Consider the following 16031-nt stretch of genomic DNA (forward strand, 5'->3'; position numbering starts at 1 on the left):
TGCATACCTTTTTCAGAAAGCTCTGTCCAAAGTGACATAATGGCCCACTTCCTTGCAACGATAGGTACCGAGCACCGAGCACCGGCTCGGCTCCGCCGTAGGACCGACCGTACAGTCCGCACCGGAGCGCTTCTTCCGCCGACCAATAGCATGAGATCGACACTTGCGACGCATTGACGTTCGGGAAGCCTTCCTTGGCCTGCAGAGCCCGTCAGTGCGCTTGCTTGTTTACGTGTGCGCGGCGTAACGTTACCTGCTCGTAGCGTCCGCGCCCCCCAACCTCGTGCGATGCACTCCAAGCGTAGTCACCTCGCCGATCAGCCAATATTCCCCTAGCGCCTAATAATGCCCCACAGCGCGGGAGCAGGGCCCTTGCCGCCGCGGAGCGACAGCTTCGGAATTTTGGCGGTTGCAAAGCCGCCGCCTGCGCGGAAAACTCCCTCTTACACACTAGCGATCAGACGGCTGCGACCGAGTGGCCATAAGCTTTCGCTGCAAACATGCAAGGGCGCAATGTGAGTAAAAAATGGGTTAGTCCCGCGGCAGGCGGGAGCATAGTTGATGAGGAATGGCCCCGCAGCTTCAAAATTCTGCTTCAGATAGCTACACTGAGCTGCAGCAAAAAGAGCGTGAGCGGAGGGCTTGAGCAGGGAAGAAATCTGCGGCTCCATGTGGGGCGACAGAAGATGTCTTCGTGCGCAATTTGAACCGCGAGGAGCATGTAGGGATTTCAATGATGAGTATAGTAAAGACGTTCCCACGTGCAACAGAATGTAAGGTGGCCAGCCGGGTGCGGTATCCAACGTCGTACCACAGGAGTGGCTGGGGACGATGTCAAACATGCCAGCGTTCGTAGATCAGGCGTGCGATTTGGCGACATTCTCGAGCAACGAACCACTGATCATATTAACAGATTCGGTGACGTACGCGCCACCAGATACCCAGTGAGTTCGTGACAATGAGAGATGGAAACGATAGTGGCGGTCCTTTACATTGTTTACGACGCCGTGTCGCCTCCCCTTATCACTCAGATTGTGCTTCCATGAGCGCCCTCACCAGGACGGAAATCAGCAGATCCTTGCAACTCAACAGCTTCGAAGTACACGTGCCATTACAACATCGCGAGTATCCAGTGCTCCCTGATTGCTTTCCTACCGTCTTGGCTGCGCTTCACAACCCTTCCAGTTTTGCCAAAAGCATGGGCTCCATTATCTTCATCTTGTGTCGACCTCTTGCGGTCGTCTCGTTCTTCCTGTCTGTCCTGCAGAGGAGGGGCATCCTTTACCCAGAACATCATTTGGACATCGCCATCGGGGTCAGACCAAAGAGTGACCTGGTAAATGTACTTGTTGCAACCGAGTTGGGTCTTATGTTGCACGACTATAGGTAAAGTCAGAAGAGAACCGAAGGAATGACCAAAATTCAAGACTTACGGAAGTATCCTGCAGCGATACCATTCGGAGATCCGAGCATGACTTTGCCCTCTTCCGTTTCGATATCGAAGACCAGTCCTGGCCACTTGGGAAGACGAGTACGACGAATGTCTCCCTCCGGGACCTGATAGGTCTTCAAAGCCACACCAACGAGCCTCAGTGTATCCTCGTTCACGGCATCATGGACGAAGAACTTTTGAATATTGTTCAGACCGGCGTCGTCCTTATGGGCGCGTTTCCAGAATGCCCAACTGCGAAAACTAGTAAATTTGTGTCAGAGGCAGGGATGGGTGGGACTTACGAGATATCAGAGACTCGATTGAGCTCTGGCAACTCATCGGCAGTAACTTCGTCGACACCCCAGATCTGCATAGCGCTTTGTGCCGCAGATCGGACGTTGAAGAACGTGATCATACCATTGCGAGCATTGACGCCTATCTGCATGATGGCGTCAGTCATCTAGAGTGGAGAATGTTAGTCAGGTCCAGTGAGCGTAAGTCCTCCACTCACCCGATAGGTCTTATCGCCAACGACATAGGTCTGCTCTTTGATCTGTCCGCGTGGTCCCCCTCTGCTGTGATGAGCTTGGTAGCACTCATTTTGTGCACTCTTGGTATTTTCTTTGAACTTCGTATCGACTCCCATCTCCTTGAGTGATGCAGCGACATTATCGAGATTGCAGTACAGTCCAAGACCCTTGGGTTGTTTGTATCCCCAGAGCGTCAGCTCTGCCTCCATAGTTCCCTCCCACGGACTATCGATAGGATTCACAAGCTTTGTCGCGGTAACCTTGTTCTGCAGGGAGGCCTGAGTTATCTTCTCGCCTCGACACTTGCAGCTGTTCCAGAGCGTATCATCATCAGGCCTCTTCTTAGCTATAACACTTACCACATCATTAGAAGCCGGAGGCGACTGCGCAATGGATGAGTTAATTGCTGTTATCAGGCCACGGCCATTGAGATCATTACTCCGCCTTCGGTCTACTGGAGGTGTTGTGTCATCCGCTGTAGGTGCCAGCGCATCTTTGACATGTAGAATCATCGATGGTCCGAAACCCCGTACTGATTCAAAGATTTGGACTTGATACACATACTTGTTGGCACCAATCTCAGCCTTGTGTTGGGCCAGAAAGTAGCCGGCGGCAATACCGTTGGGAGATCCCAACAATGCTTTGCCCGGCTCTGATTCCACATCGAGTATCAGTCCTGGCCACTCTGGCAGCTCAGTCAACCGCTGCTGCCCCTCTGGTGGCTCATAGACTTGCAAGGCTTTCTCAATCAGCTGATTCGTCTTCTCGTTGACGATGTTGTGAACGACAAAGAAATTGATGTTCCCGAGGTCGCGGTTCTTCCCTGATCGCTTCTCCCACGCCCTATTCCAGAACGCCCAGGAGATGTCTGAGATCGCTCTGAGCTTGGGCAGTGTTTCGGCTGTTGGAATCTCGGGATACCAGAGTGATCCAGCCGCATGGGAAGCCGACCTAAAGTCGACAAAGAAGATGACCCCACTAAGGGTGTTGGCTCCAATGATGGCATGAGCGTCGGTCATCTGGAGGGAAAGATTTAGTAAAACACAAAGAGATCCAGCTATGAACATAGCGTGGCTAAGGGAATGTGCAGGTTACTTACCCGATACGTTTTCTCTTCGACTGTGTAAGTCTGGTCTTCCTCGCTGATGACCCCACCATCCAGATCCCTGTAGTCGTCTTCATACGAATGGCGGACTTTGTAGCAGGAGTTCAGACCACCTTCAGGTTCCGACAGTGTACTGATCTTTAGGGCATTTAGGGCATCCCCAATGTCCTCAAAGTTGCAGTGAGACATGGCTGGTTGCTCACGGTAGCCCCACTTCGCAAGTTCGGCTACCATGCTACCCTTCCATGGCGTATTGATGGGGGTTACGATTTGAGCTGCCTTATCTGTGTCGGCTTTGCACGCCTGCGTGAGCTTCTCTCCACGGCATACGCAGTCATGCCAGGAATCCTTCTTTGTGGTCGACACGAGATCATCTGTCGTCAGCACGAGATCTCGACGGATGTGGCCTTCAGTGTGTTCGGAGTTCTTCTCAGGGTCTTGATCTGGATTTTGGTCCCCTTGTGAAGGCGCTGGGGCGTCTTCGACATAGTATATGATTGATGGCTCGTCCGATCCAGTATCCTCATCTGGACGGAACACAGTGACCCTACTCACGTACTTGTTTTTTCCTATCTCTGACTTATGTTGGGACAAGAAGTACGCGGTAGGGATTCCGATGGGAGAGCCTGAACAAGGTAAGTACGTTCTTAGTAAGAAGCCTCCTAGTATACCTACCTAGTAGAGCCTTTCCTGCTGGAGTATCAATCTTGAAGGAGATGCCAGGCCATTCAGGTACTGTGTTGTGTCGCTCTTCACCATCAGGAACGTTGTACGTCTCAAGCGCCTGATTTATCAGACGGATAGTGATGTCGTTGATGATCTGCGGCACGACGAACTTGGTAATGTGTCCAAGGTCTGAGCCGCCATGAGCTTGGTGCCAGAAGCCCCATGCGATATCAGATATCTGGATCAACTCAGGAAGCTGGTCCTTCGCGGCCGCATCAACGCCCCATAGCTGCGCTGCCTTGCGCGGAGCGGACGCCACATCGATGAGGAACACAGCTCCTTCCTCGACATTGATAGCGAAAGTACCATGTGCGCCGGTAGCCTGAAGGCAGTCAGTACAGTGCGGTATGCGAAGCCGGAAAGACTTACACGGTATTCCTTCTCTCCAACCTTGTACGTCTGGTCCTTGATGCTGATTTCTCCCTCCGAATCGTAATGTTGAGTGCGAAAACACTCGCTCTTCTCAACGCCAAGTGCCTCCAGCGCATTCGTGATGTCGTAGTACGAGCCTTCGAGATCGCAGTCGGGATCTGGACTGTCGAAGTAGCCCCACAGCTTGCGCTCAGTCTCGAGATTGCCAGACCATTTAGTGCTAATGGGCAGAGCAAACGCTTCTGCCTTGTCCTTGTCCAATTTTGAAGCTCGGGTGAGCTTCTCGCCGCGGCACACGTGCTTGTCCCATTCTGAATGTGACTCAGCGGGCGAGTTTGAGTTTGGTTCCGGGCGTTTCGCTGGTGGAGGTGAGTCGGCGCGTGGAGCAAGCTGAGTCCTTCCAGCATCACTTGTGACAGTGGGCGAGGCACCGAAGATTTTGGTGAGTGTGGTGCTGTTGGTTGTTGTATACTGCTGCGGGAGGGAAGGTACGACCCTACACACTGCAAGCGCAAGTAGCAGCGCGGAGGCAATCACACCCCAAATCTTCATGTTGAGGTGACAGCTCAATGGTGTTGAGTGTGGGTGGGGAATACTGACCTGAACGGTGCAGAGTTAGTTTATGTGGTAGCACCTACGGGAGCGCGTTACGCTCAATGTCACGAGTGTGAAGAACAGTGAAGGTGAAAGAGCATCTCTTGATGACGATGGTCTGACCACCTACCAAATTATACTCTATCCAAGAATTCGAGCATTTACAGTTCCCCAAAAAGTTGAAGCAATCTACAATTTAGCCTTTGGCATGTTCTTCCCTCGAACATCGCGTATTATGACTTGCCCATCACCCTCCATCCTACTGTGCGGCTGCGCCTGGCCATTTCCGCCTCGTAACCCAGCTTTTAAGATCGCCGGTGGTGCGTCTTTGACGTGAAACACCATGTAAGGATCCCCGCCTTCGTTTTCGGTGTAGACTTGTACCTGGTGGACATACTTATTGCCGCCGAGCTGCGCCTTGTGCTGCGATAGGAAGTACCCGATTGCAAGGCCATTCGGTGAGCCTGTATGACTAGCCAAAATGCCATCTCAAGCTTTAAAATATATCTTGGCTTACCAAGCATAGCTGCTCCTTCCTGAGTCTCAACAGCCCACGTCACTCCTGGCCATTCAGACAATTCAGTCTGGCGCGCCTGAAGCCTGTATGTCTTGAGGGCATCCGCGATGAGATGCTCCGTTTCTGCGTTGACGACCTGGCTCACGATGAAGTACTTCAAGTTACCAAGACCCTCGCCGTCTGGACGAACGCGACGCCAGATTCCCCGGGCCGTGTGAGACATCTGCCTCAGTTTTGGAAGCTCATCAACGGGCGGGTTGCTCACGCCCCATGCCCCTGCAGCACCTGATACAGCAGACCTGCGATCTATGAAGCAGATGGCCCCATCATCTGCGTTAGCGGCCATGATGGCTTTGGCGTAGGTGTTCTATGGCTCGAATTAGATCAGGTGTTACTGTGGTACAGCACATAAGGACTAACTCGGTATGTCTGCTCCTCCACGGGGACCCAGCCACTAGCACTCTCTCCCGGGAGAGGACCCATCTCACCACGATTATGCTGAAATTAAAAGCACTTGTTCTACCCTTCGGTTTGGAAACCTTCCAGTACAACTTTCAGCGTCATTTCAAACACTTCGCAGTGCTCCTGATTTGCTTCCTCATTGCGCTCGACGTATCCCCAGCGCGCAAGCTCTGACTCAAGTGTACCATCGAATTGGATGTCCAACAGAGCTCCGAACTGGATAGCTACGTCTTTGTTGGACATACACGCTTTTTTCAACTTTTGACCACGGCATACGCATCTTTGCCAGATCGTTTGCTCGACAGCGGGCTCGTCAGCTGCCACTAGCACCGCAGTCAGCTGGGACCTGCTGAGAGGGTCGCCAGGAGAGGATATCGACATCGAACTCAGATTCACGATGGCGTAGGGAGGGAGAGCTGTGTCGCGACATGTTGCTAGAAGAGGCAGGATCGCGGCGGCGGCGAAGCGTTGTGGCCTCATGCTGAGAGACCACGAAATTGGAGATAGTTGAAGGTGTTTTGATTGTACAAGGACATTCAATTTGTCGGGCCATAATTTTGTGAACCCCGCGCTCAAAATCGTTAAACTCGTAGTGAAAGAAATTCAGAGCGTATTGTGAACCAGAACTTTCATCCAAAAGCGACCCTTTGGCATGGACGAACGCGCAACGGATTGTAGCGCTTGAAGTCCGACGATTGAGATAATCTTAGAGATGAGAAAAATCTGGCAATACGATGAAGTCCGTCATCTTCAGTCGTCAACGTGGGCTGCCACGTTCTACTACACCACAGCAATCCTTACGCTTGCGATACACCACACCACCTCTGCGTCCAACATCACCCGCAAGTCCTTACGCGCCAGCCTCGCGTGCACAATACACTCCTCATATCCTCTCCATGTGCTCCCAGATGTCGCCTCCGGGCCCAGGCTTTGTCAGCAGTGTCTGCCGACCAAGGAGCTGGCTCTCTCGTTTTGAGCGGCACCGAGTATTCTTCAACAACACCGACTTGTTCGACGCGGTAGCCTGTACTGCTTGCAAGACGACGGTTTGACGCTTGTGCAGATCATCCACAGGACTTCTTTATTGCGTATCGAAAGAGCCCTCTGCAGGAGGGCAGAGAAGAGTAGGTGGATAGCCGAGGCAGAAGGGGCGCTGGTGATGTCGATCCCGATGAGAGAACATCTGGAGACTTGAGATCACGGGATGCAGCGGGAGCTTAGAAGGGCTGGTCATAGCTGGGGGTGGCACTAGATGCAATCGATCTCATATCCGCATGGAGTATTTCCTGAGCATGAGTATCTTCAATAGGGCCGACATGAAAACAAGGGCCATCTACCGTACGAGTCTTTGCGACCAGCCCACTCCCGAGCTACAATCTAACTACCACCCTATGTTCCCTCACAACAGTCCTGCCCTCATTACTCATATGCACAATCAGCGCCTTCTCGCTCGTAGCCAGCTCCCGCTTCCGCCGCTGTGCAACATGTAATCGATCGAGCTGCTCGTCCAGCGCCCGCGGTCCAGCAACAGGGACATGGTCCGAGACATAGAGGAGGACATTCGGGTTCGCCCACACGCCTTCGCCAGCCATCCAGATCCTAACTTTCCAGATGTACTTCCAGCCCAGCTGGCGGCGGTGCTGGATGAGGAAGTATGCGGCGCCGAGACCGTTTGAGGAGCCTGAGGATGTCAGATTGGTGCTAAAGAGTGGGTGTGATTGTGCAACGCACCTAGCAGCGCGAGGGCGGCTTCCATTCGGAGCAATTCTGACTCGGGCATGTTGCCATCTTGGTCTTTGCCTTTGACCGCAAACTCAAAGTCTTTGCCTGGCCAGGGTGGTATCTCGTCTGTGTTGAACTGCTGCATCGCGCGCGACATGATGTATTGGGACTCTGTATTGACAATCTGCACAGCCATGAAGTAGTTCAGCTTCTGCGAGCCTTCAGCCACGCGGTTCCACACTGTGGTATGATAGTCAGCAATCAGCTCTGCTTCTGCCGGAAAAGCACACGACTCACTGCCCCATGCGATGTCAGAGCTAGCTCTCAAGGCTGGTAACTCATCGCCCGTAGGCCTGCGTTTCCAGTGTTCTTCGGCGGCATCTTCAGGGCTCTGGCGGTGGATGAAGTACACGAGACCGTCCATGCGGTTGACGCCAACCTTGGCGTATCCTTGTGTGACCTTTGAGGGACCGAGTCAGTACTCGAATGTGGTTACTAGTGGTGACAACATACACGATACTTCTTGCCATCTGCAGGATAGTACTGGTCCTCTTCAAATGGCAGCTCGCCATCGTCATCAAGAATGACAGTAGGTCCATTCATATGCTCGACGTAAAAACAATGGTTTGGGCCACCATGTCCAGCGGGACGCGGATCGATATGGAGATCCCTGAAGGCGTCGCCAACCTCGTGGGTCTTTTCAAAGTCACACGCTGCGTCGACTTGCTCGTCTGCATGGTTGGTTTCTTGGTAGCCCCACTTGGTCAACTCAGACTTGAGATCACCATCCCACGGACTTTGGGTGTATGGCCACTGGAGTAAGGTGGCGGCTTCCTGATCACGCATCATCATTGCCTTGGTCAGCTGTACTCCGCGACTCTTGGCTTTGCACCAAATTTGCTCCTTCTGCTCTGGAGTGAGCTCTGTCTCCTCGTCGTCATCGTCGTCCCCTTCTTCTCCTCCATCGTTGTCATCATCATCGTCGCTGTCCAAGCTCCATTCATCGTTGGGTAGATCGGTAGCTGCGACAACCGTAGAGATATTTGAGGTCATATTGCTCGATGAAAGCTCGCGCACGTTCAGTGTGGGCAGAAGACTCAATGTAGTGAAAGTGGCCGGTCGATAGGGTGCTCGAATAGCACGGCTAGCTGCAGATGTAATGCAGACTATGAACGTGACCGTCGCGAGAGATCTCATGGTGGCGCTCAGTGCTCCTTCCCTTGTCGATTTGGAGGACCGAAGCGGACACGTGGGGTTGAGACGGTGCAGCGCGTCCAAGGTCAGTGTGCCATCGGCAGCGCAACGAAACGTTTTCGCGCGGCGGTACGGCGAGCTAATAAATGTGCGGTTGCATGTCTAAGAAGTGAAGGCAGTCACTGAGTGAAAGGGGCAAGCATCTCGAGTCTAACAAAGCACTTTGTAGGCACCCCTCTTGAACAACGATCTCTACGGCATCACAAACCCTCAGACGTACCTGAGGCCGCGGCGCATGTTTCCCCTGTACCTTCTTGCTCTTCCTAGTCTTGCGCTCCTTGCTCTTCCTGGTCTTGCGCTCCTTGCTCTTCCTGGTCTTGCGCTCCTTGCTCTTCCTGGTCTTGCGCTCCTTGCTCTTCCTCGATGCTACGCCCTGACTGCGATTCCGGCAGGACTTGCTATGGGGCTTCTGCAATTGTGATGCGATGTTGGAAACAGGTCCTTTCCAAGGCGCTTGGTCTATGACACAGAACAGGATATATGGGAGCCCGTCTGATGACTCCAAGACCTTGATCTTCCAAGTGTGCTTCCAGTTCAGTTGCTGCTTGTGTTGGATCAAAAAGTATTCGGCCGCGAGACCATTGGGTGAGCCTGTTAGAGTCAGTCGCAGCACCTGTAAAACATCTGAGGACGTACCTAAGAACGCCAGAGCCGCTTCGATCCCCTCGCCCTTGTTCACACCGAAGGCAAAGTCAAAGTCGGTGCCTGGCCAAGCTTTGATATCTCCAGCACTTACGGATGCAAGTGCGCGTTTGATGGTCTCCTCCGTGTGCTCGTTGACGATCTGGCATGACATGATGTACTTGAGGTTCGTCACAGTCGCAGCAGATACCACTCTGTTGCAGAAGGCGAATGCGATGCCAGACGATGATCTCAACCCTGGCAATTCGTTCGCAACAGGAGCGCGCTGCCACAACCACTTGGCTGATTTTGCAGCGCTTGTGCGGTCAAGGAAGTACAGAAATCCATCCGTAGGGTTTACTCCGATACCAGCATGCGCGTCTGTTGCCTGTAGTGAGATCTGGTGAGCGAGGTGGCGTTGTGTGCTGGAGCTGGAGACATTCACGTACCCAATACTCGACGTCGACCACCGAATACCTCTGATCAGCAACATCGGGCAGTTCGTCGTCTTGAGTGCATACCATGGCGGGGCTGTCTGAGTGCTGAATATAGAAGCACCCGGGCCATGGTCCTCGCGCGCATCGTGCCTCCTTCCCCGTGTCAATGTGCAGCGCTTCGATCCGTGAGACGGCTGGTGGTCAAAGCTCGCAACCGCACGCGGTCTGCGACTTGGAAACGAGGCAGTGAGGTTGAGGTCAGACGAGATCCACCCGGCGTCGCGAACGAACGGCGCGGTACCCAAGGTTAACCCCGCTTTCTACACACGTAGCACGCGTGTAGCTGCATCTCGGCTCGAGGTGCAGACCGCACGCTATATAAAGCGAGAGCGACCCCGAATCTGAGAATGTCTTCGAGTCGCGCTGCAGATCCTTTAAAGTATTGTAGGCTGCAATGGCACCCAGCGAGACCGATGTGGATATTCAGCTTCAGCAGCGCCGCCGTGCAGACGTGCCGGCCACGATGAAAGCGCTGCAGTACGAAAGCCGCCCTTCCGAGGCGATGCAGACTAACGGACATGGTGAAGATACTCTGCGCCGGAAAAGTTCGCCGTCGTCGAGGTCGACGTGCCCGCAATCGGCGACGACGATGTCCTGGTACAGTACAGCGACCTCCAGCACCGTGCTCACGTACTGACATGCAGAGGTCAAAATCTCAGCGTGTGGAGTCTGTGGGACAGATCTGCACTACCACAAGGGCGAGTTCCTGGCCAAGGTGCGCGTCAAGTGAGAGACTGCGCAGATGAGCTCGAGCTGATGATGTACAGTGGCCGCTCATACCGGGTACGCACGCCTGCACTTCCCCGCAGACGACAGTCTCTGACCATCGCCAGGCCACGAGGCGGTCGGAACGATTGTAGCAAGCGGTAGCAACGTCCGCAGCGTCTCCCTCGGCGACCGCGTAGTAGCAGACCCCATGCAGCCCTGCCTGTCCTGCTTCCACTGCAGGCGGCGCAAACCGCTGCTCTGCTCGAGCCTGACAGCCTTTGGCGGCAACGTGCCCGGCGGCTTCGCAGAGTACTGCCGCTACCCAGCGCGCCAGGTGCATCGCATCGGCGAGCTTCCGGATCTCGAAGCCGTCCTGGTTGAGCCGGCGGGGTGCGCGACGCACGGCATCGAGCGCATGCAGCTCGAAGCCGGCAGCAGGGTGCTGCTCTTCGGCTGCGGGCCAACGGGGATCCTGCTCGCGCAGCTGATTCGGCAAAACGGCGGCGCTCACCTGACCATTGCGTCGAAAGGGGGCCCGAAGCTCGATCTCGCGAGGGCGCTCGACGTCGCAGAGGCATACGTGAGCATCTCCGACGACCAGCCGTCGCGAGACCTGTCTAGTCTGCGGACCGCGAATCCTCACGGGTTCGACGTGGTCGTCGAAGCAACCGGCGCGCCCACGGTGCTGGAGAGCAGCATCGGCTTCGTGCGCAAGGGCGGCAAGCTGGTCGTGTACGGCGTGTACGACGCGGCAGTCAAGATCGCGTGGAGTCCGTTTGAGATCTGGGAGAAGGAGATGACGATCCTGGCGAGCTTCTGCAGCATGCAGCACATGCCGCAGGCGCTAGAGTATGTCGGCGGGGGGAAGCTGAGGCTGGGCGGGATCGTGGATCGCACGTTCAGGATCGAGGAGTGGGGGGCGGCGATGGATGCTGTGCGGCGGCAGACGTGTGTCAAGGCTGCGATTGTGTTTGACTAAGGCTGGGCCTTTATTCTCGCTTGATTAAGAAGAGGGTTGGACCTCGTTCTCATCCTCAGTCTCGTTCTCATTCTCAGTCTCGTTCTCATTCTCAGTCTCGTTCTCATTCTCAGTCTCATTCTTATTCTCATTCTCATCCTGTCTCATTCTCATTCTCATTCTCATTCTCATCCTGTCTCATTCTCATCCTCAGTCTCATCCTCACCCTCACCCTCATCCTCATCCTCATCCTCATCCTCATCCTCATCCTCAGTCTCATCCTCACCCTCATCCTCATCCTCATCCTCTCAAGAAGATGGGAAGATGGCGATTGATTCGTGCGTCTCGGACTGCCATCCCGCTAGCAAGATTGAACATGATCTCTCCCGTCCCGCGCCAAACGCCGTGAAGTGCCCGTCCTGCACAAAACTCAGTCGTCGTCGCTGTCGTAGCCTGCGACCAGCACGGTCGACAGCTTCGAGGGCGCGGGCCCAGGCTTGGATGCCGAGACGGCCGGTGGTGGGGCTTTCTTCTTGATGCCCGGTGGTGGGGCTTTCTTCTTGATGCCGAGGGCGGCGCTAAAGTCCTTTTTCCCCCTGGCCTTTGTGGTGAAGGCGGGGACTGCGGGCTCCATGGGCTCGTCCAGCAGGGCGTCGTCGATGGGCTCCTCGCGCAGATCCGGCATGGCGCGGGCGGCAAACGCTCTGCGCGCAGCTTCGGCGTCGGCGTCTTCCTGCTGCTGGCGCCGGGCGTCGGCGTCGGCGTCGTCGGGGGATGCAGGGCGCGCGCTGGTGCCGTCCTGCTCGGCCTTGGCGATGCGGGCGTTGCGCGAGCGGATCTCGTCGAGGGCGTCGGCAATGGCCATCTCGGTCTTGGCATCGACGACCTTGGTCTCGAGCTCCTTCATAGCGTCGCGCTCGGCGTCCTCGCGCTCGAGGCGGTCGAGGCGCTCCTCCTCGGTCTCCTCGGCGAGCTTGGCCTCGCGCCAGGGCTCAAAGTTGCGCTTCGCGCCGCGCTCGCACTCGTAGTCCATGTTCTTGGGGTCCGTCTTGAAGGTGATCTCGCCGGAGCAGCGGGTGCAGCGGATGTAGAAGCGGAAGATGGCGATGGCGTAGTACTTCTCGTCGGTCGTCTCCTTGCGGGCGTTGAACTTGCGGCCCTTGTAGATGAACTCGCCGCAGTGCGTGCACTTCATGGAGAACGGGGCCATGAGACGGACCGTCTGCAGACGGGGGCCGGCATTCTTGGGGGCGCGCTGGCGGGTGATTTTGGACGGGTCGAAGTCGGGGGGGTAGTACTTGGTGAGCACCTTTCGCTCGGACATGGCGGCGGCGGCGGCGGCAGCGGCGGCGGTGGCGGCGGGTCGGCGTGGCTAGAATGCGGGCGACGGGTGAGAGAGGGCGGCGACGGGTGAGAGAGAGCGACGACGGGTGAGAGAGAGCGGCGACAGGTGAGAGCGACGACGGGTGAGAGAGAGCGCCAACAGGTGAGAGCGCCAACAGGTGAGAGCGCCAACAGGTGAGAGCGCCAACAGGTGAGAGCGACGACAGGTGAGAGAGAGCGGCGCCAACAGGTGAGAGCGCTACAAAAGCCCGGGTGAAGGCGATCGCGATTGCGAGTCGGCGGGTGGGGCTTGGCTCTCCCGAGCGCTCCCCGCAGGCTGGCGCGATCAACAACGCGAACCTCGGACGCTGGCTACGTCAACCACACCGCACCCTCGGCCTCGCGTCACGGCAGCGTATGGTAGGCGAGCCATGGAAAAGGACCTGAAGCAGCAGCAGGACCTGCGCGAGTGGTGTCGCGACGCCGTCCGCCGCCACCAGTACGACACGGCCACGTACATTGCCGACAAGCTGCTGGCCATTACGGGTGCGTCACTCTCTCCCACCCACGTGACGACAGTACATGCTTCGTGCTGACCCCACAGACGACGACCAGGACGCCTACTGGCTGGCCAACGTGCACTTCACCACGGGCAACTACAATCGCTGCCAGGCGCTGCTCGCCAGGCGCAATCTCGGCGACCGCACCCCGCAGTGCCGCTACCTGAACGCCCACAGCGCCATCAAGCTGGGCAAGCTCGACGAGGCCCTGCAGCTGCTCGGCGAGACGAACCCGACGCAGCTCGTCTCGGTGCCCAGCCACAGCAGCGCCCGCCAGAAGCTGCGCCACGTCGACACGCACAGCCGCGCCACAGCGCGCCACAACAAGCCGGGCGCGCGCAGCGAGCGCATGCCCACGAGCGAGGAGCGCGAGGGTGAGGACGCCGAGAACCTCAAGGCCGAGGCGGCCATGTGCTACCTGCGCGGCGTCTGCTATGCGCGGCAGAACGCCTTTGACCGCGCCAAGGAGTGCTACAAGACGGCCGTGCAGATTGACGTGCGGTGCATGGAGGCCTTCAATGCCCTGGTCGACAACTCGCTCATGTCGCCCGACGAGGAGTGGGCCTTTCTCGAGTCGCTCGACTTTGACGCCGTGGGCGCGCCCGGTGCCTCTGCGTCGGCCGAGACGCCCGACTTCATCAGGAACCTCTACATCACCCGCCTCTCCAAGTACGCGCGACCGAGCGCCTTCACCCACGCCAGCGAGACGCTCAGCACGCACTATGCCCTCGCCAACAACCCAGACATGCTGCGCGCAAAAGCCGACCTCATGTTCACCCAGTGCCGGTTCCAAGACGCCCTCGCCCTCACATCGTCGGTCCTCGCCGTCGATCGCTACAACTTCTCCATCCTTCCCCTGCACCTCGCCGCCCTGTACCAGCTGCGGCAGAAGAACGCCCTCTACCTGCTCTCCCACGAGCTCGCGGACACGCACCCCGACGAGCCCGGCAGCTGGCTCGCCGTGGGCGTCTACTACCTCTCCACCAACAAGATTGCCGAGGCGCGCCGCTACTTCTCCAAAGCCTCGCAGATGGACCAGTGCTTTGGCGCCGCGTGGATCGGCTTCGCGCACACCTTTGCAGCCGAGGGCGAGCACGACCAAGCCATTAGCGCCTACAGCACCGCCGCCCGCCTGTTCCAGGGCACGCACCTCCCGCAGCTGTTCCTCGGCATGCAGAACCTGCAGCTCGGCAACCTCTCGCTCGCCCGCGAGTACCTCAACACGGCCTACTCGCTGTGCCAGACGGATCCCCTGGTGCTGAACGAAATGGGCCTCGTGGCATACAACACGCACGACGCCGCGTCGGCAATCCACCTCTTCCGCCGCTCACTGGAGCACTCGGCCGAGAACGAAGCAGACCCGTCCGAAGTAATCAGCACGCGCTGCAACCTCGCCATGGCCCTGCGGCGCCACAGCCAGCTCGAAGAGGCCCTGCGCGTCTTTGACGACGTCATCCGCCACGGCCTCAAAGACGCCGCCGTCCTCGCCGCCCGCGGCCTCACCCTCATGGAACTCGACCGCAACTGGGACGCCGTCATCGTGCTGCACGAGGCCCTCGCGCTGGCCCCGCAGGACCCCATGGCCACGGACCTGCTCAACCGCGCCCTCGAGGCCAACGCGTCGTCCAGCGCCATGCTGATGGTCGAGCCCGCCCAGCACGCGCACGCCACGGGCTTCATCGAGGACGAGATCGACGACGACGGCTTCGAAGAGGCCCTGAGGCGGAGGAAACAAGACGCCCTCCGAGACGTGGAGCCGAACCGCGTCGCGGGCCGGCGGGGCAGGCGCCGTCGACACGCGACGGGCTTCGTCGAGGACGAGAGCGGCGTCGGCGAGAGCATGCTCGTCGACTCGGACGGATGACGATGACGCTGGCGCTGGCGGTGACGGTGACGGTGACGGTGACGGTGACGGTGACGCTGGCGGTGACGGTGACGATGACGATGGCGATGGCGGTGACGCTGACGATGACGATGACGATGGCGATGACGCTGTCTTGCTGCTGGAGTATGGAGTTGGGAGAGTGACTTAATTTTGGATACCACACACGACGGCATAGCGCGGCGTAGGCGGGCATTGCATTCCTCGAGGCGTTAGGGGTCGCAGTTATGAAAAGTATGCTTTAAAAGTTCGGCATAGTCATAGCTAAGCGCAATGGCGAAATACACTTGCTACAGACATGAAGTTTAGCACACCCACAAATTCAGTCCACGTACTCACCACCCCCGTCTGCCCTCTCTTATCCAGGAAACAAAGACCCTCGCCCACGTCCACGACCATGCCCACGACCACGACCACATCCACGTCCACGACCACGCTCTCAACGCACAAGATGCGGATGCACCCTCGCAAACTCATCGGCCTGGGCCTGCGCATACTCTTCCTGCACCCGCGACACAGAGAAATCCCGCTGCATGTCCACGTCCCCAGCCCCAGCGCCATGGCGCGCAGAGTCAGGCCACCGTCGAGGCGCGCCGTCGAGACGGCCATGCATCTCGGAGAGAAGGCGAGGGCGTCCTGACGGCTCTCCATGCACGGCGTCGACCGACCACGGCGAATGCGAGTCCGCACCACGGCCCATCTGCGCAACTCGCGCACATTGGGGCCGCGAGGCGGGCATGTCGCTGTTCTCATCCGGCGCCGCATCGG

General features: G+C 57.3%; 7 protein-coding genes across 7 annotated transcripts; 2 read left to right on the forward strand and 5 right to left on the reverse strand.

Moving 5' to 3' along the window:
• Positions 1 to 1111: 1111 nt before the first annotated feature.
• M421DRAFT_92650 (uncharacterized protein) lies at positions 1112 to 5622 on the reverse strand (the record flags this gene model as incomplete). Its single annotated transcript, XM_033598052.1, has 10 exons — positions 1112 to 1380; positions 1434 to 1684; positions 1735 to 1871; positions 1944 to 2981; positions 3062 to 3693; positions 3743 to 4115; positions 4163 to 4661; positions 4804 to 4885; positions 5023 to 5223; positions 5277 to 5622. The coding sequence occupies 10 exons, from the start codon at positions 5620 to 5622 to the stop codon at positions 1112 to 1114; spliced, it is 3828 nt and encodes a 1275-aa protein (XP_033448653.1).
• A 1706-nt stretch (positions 5623 to 7328) lies between these two features.
• On the reverse strand, positions 7329 to 8898 carry M421DRAFT_160407 (uncharacterized protein). The gene is made up of 3 exons (XM_033587666.1): positions 7974 to 8898; positions 7758 to 7920; positions 7329 to 7700 (listed from the first exon to the last, which is right to left on the reverse strand). Exons 1-3 carry the CDS (start codon positions 8655 to 8657, stop codon positions 7429 to 7431), a joined length of 1119 nt encoding a protein of 372 aa, XP_033448654.1. The 5' UTR covers positions 8658 to 8898; the 3' UTR covers positions 7329 to 7428.
• M421DRAFT_160376 (uncharacterized protein) lies at positions 8539 to 10238 on the reverse strand. The gene has a single exon (XM_033587665.1). The coding sequence runs from the start codon at positions 9826 to 9828 to the stop codon at positions 8794 to 8796; it is 1035 nt and encodes a 344-aa protein (XP_033448655.1). The 5' UTR covers positions 9829 to 10238; the 3' UTR covers positions 8539 to 8793.
• M421DRAFT_160111 (uncharacterized protein) lies at positions 9949 to 10610 on the reverse strand. The gene has a single exon (XM_033587664.1). The coding sequence runs from the start codon at positions 10470 to 10472 to the stop codon at positions 10080 to 10082; it is 393 nt and encodes a 130-aa protein (XP_033448656.1). The 5' UTR covers positions 10473 to 10610; the 3' UTR covers positions 9949 to 10079.
• M421DRAFT_420949 (NAD(P)-binding protein) lies at positions 10504 to 11545 on the forward strand. Its single transcript, XM_033592660.1, has 2 exons — positions 10504 to 10547; positions 10600 to 11545. The coding sequence occupies exon 2, from the start codon at positions 10749 to 10751 to the stop codon at positions 11517 to 11519; it is 771 nt and encodes a 256-aa protein (XP_033448657.1). The 5' UTR covers positions 10504 to 10547; positions 10600 to 10748; the 3' UTR covers positions 11520 to 11545.
• Positions 11520 to 13191, reverse strand: M421DRAFT_420950 (DUF572-domain-containing protein). The gene has a single exon (XM_033592661.1). It carries the CDS (start codon positions 12820 to 12822, stop codon positions 11929 to 11931), a length of 894 nt encoding a protein of 297 aa, XP_033448658.1. The 5' UTR covers positions 12823 to 13191; the 3' UTR covers positions 11520 to 11928.
• Positions 13192 to 13204: 13 nt separating this feature from the next.
• On the forward strand, positions 13205 to 15580 carry M421DRAFT_420951 (anaphase-promoting complex subunit Cut9). The gene has a single exon (XM_033592662.1). It carries the CDS (start codon positions 13404 to 13406, stop codon positions 15243 to 15245), a length of 1842 nt encoding a protein of 613 aa, XP_033448659.1. The 5' UTR covers positions 13205 to 13403; the 3' UTR covers positions 15246 to 15580.
• Positions 15581 to 16031: the final 451 nt, after the last annotated feature.

Source organism: Didymella exigua, assembly GCF_010094145.1.
Source record: "Didymella exigua CBS 183.55 unplaced genomic scaffold M421scaffold_14, whole genome shotgun sequence".
Classification (NCBI taxonomy): domain Eukaryota; kingdom Fungi; phylum Ascomycota; class Dothideomycetes; order Pleosporales; family Didymellaceae; genus Didymella; species Didymella exigua.

Coding starts and splice junctions, on each gene's coding strand:
- M421DRAFT_160407 (XM_033587666.1), bottom strand. CDS start 8,657: ATGAGATCTCTCGCGACGGTCACGTTCATAGTCTGCATTACATCTGCA. Junction 7,921..7,973: donor CAGATGGCAAGAAGTATCGT/GTATGTTGTCAC, acceptor GGTCCCTCAAAG/GTCACACAAGGATACGCCAA. Junction 7,701..7,757: donor CTCTGACATCGCATGGGGCA/GTGAGTCGTGTG, acceptor ATCATACCACAG/TGTGGAACCGCGTGGCTGAA.
- M421DRAFT_160376 (XM_033587665.1), bottom strand. CDS start 9,828: ATGTTGCTGATCAGAGGTATTCGGTGGTCGACGTCGAGTATTGGGTAC.
- M421DRAFT_160111 (XM_033587664.1), bottom strand. CDS start 10,472: ATGTCAGTACGTGAGCACGGTGCTGGAGGTCGCTGTACTGTACCAGGA.
- M421DRAFT_420949 (XM_033592660.1), top strand. CDS start 10,749: ATGCAGCCCTGCCTGTCCTGCTTCCACTGCAGGCGGCGCAAACCGCTG.
- M421DRAFT_420950 (XM_033592661.1), bottom strand. CDS start 12,822: ATGTCCGAGCGAAAGGTGCTCACCAAGTACTACCCCCCCGACTTCGAC.
- M421DRAFT_420951 (XM_033592662.1), top strand. CDS start 13,404: ATGCTTCGTGCTGACCCCACAGACGACGACCAGGACGCCTACTGGCTG.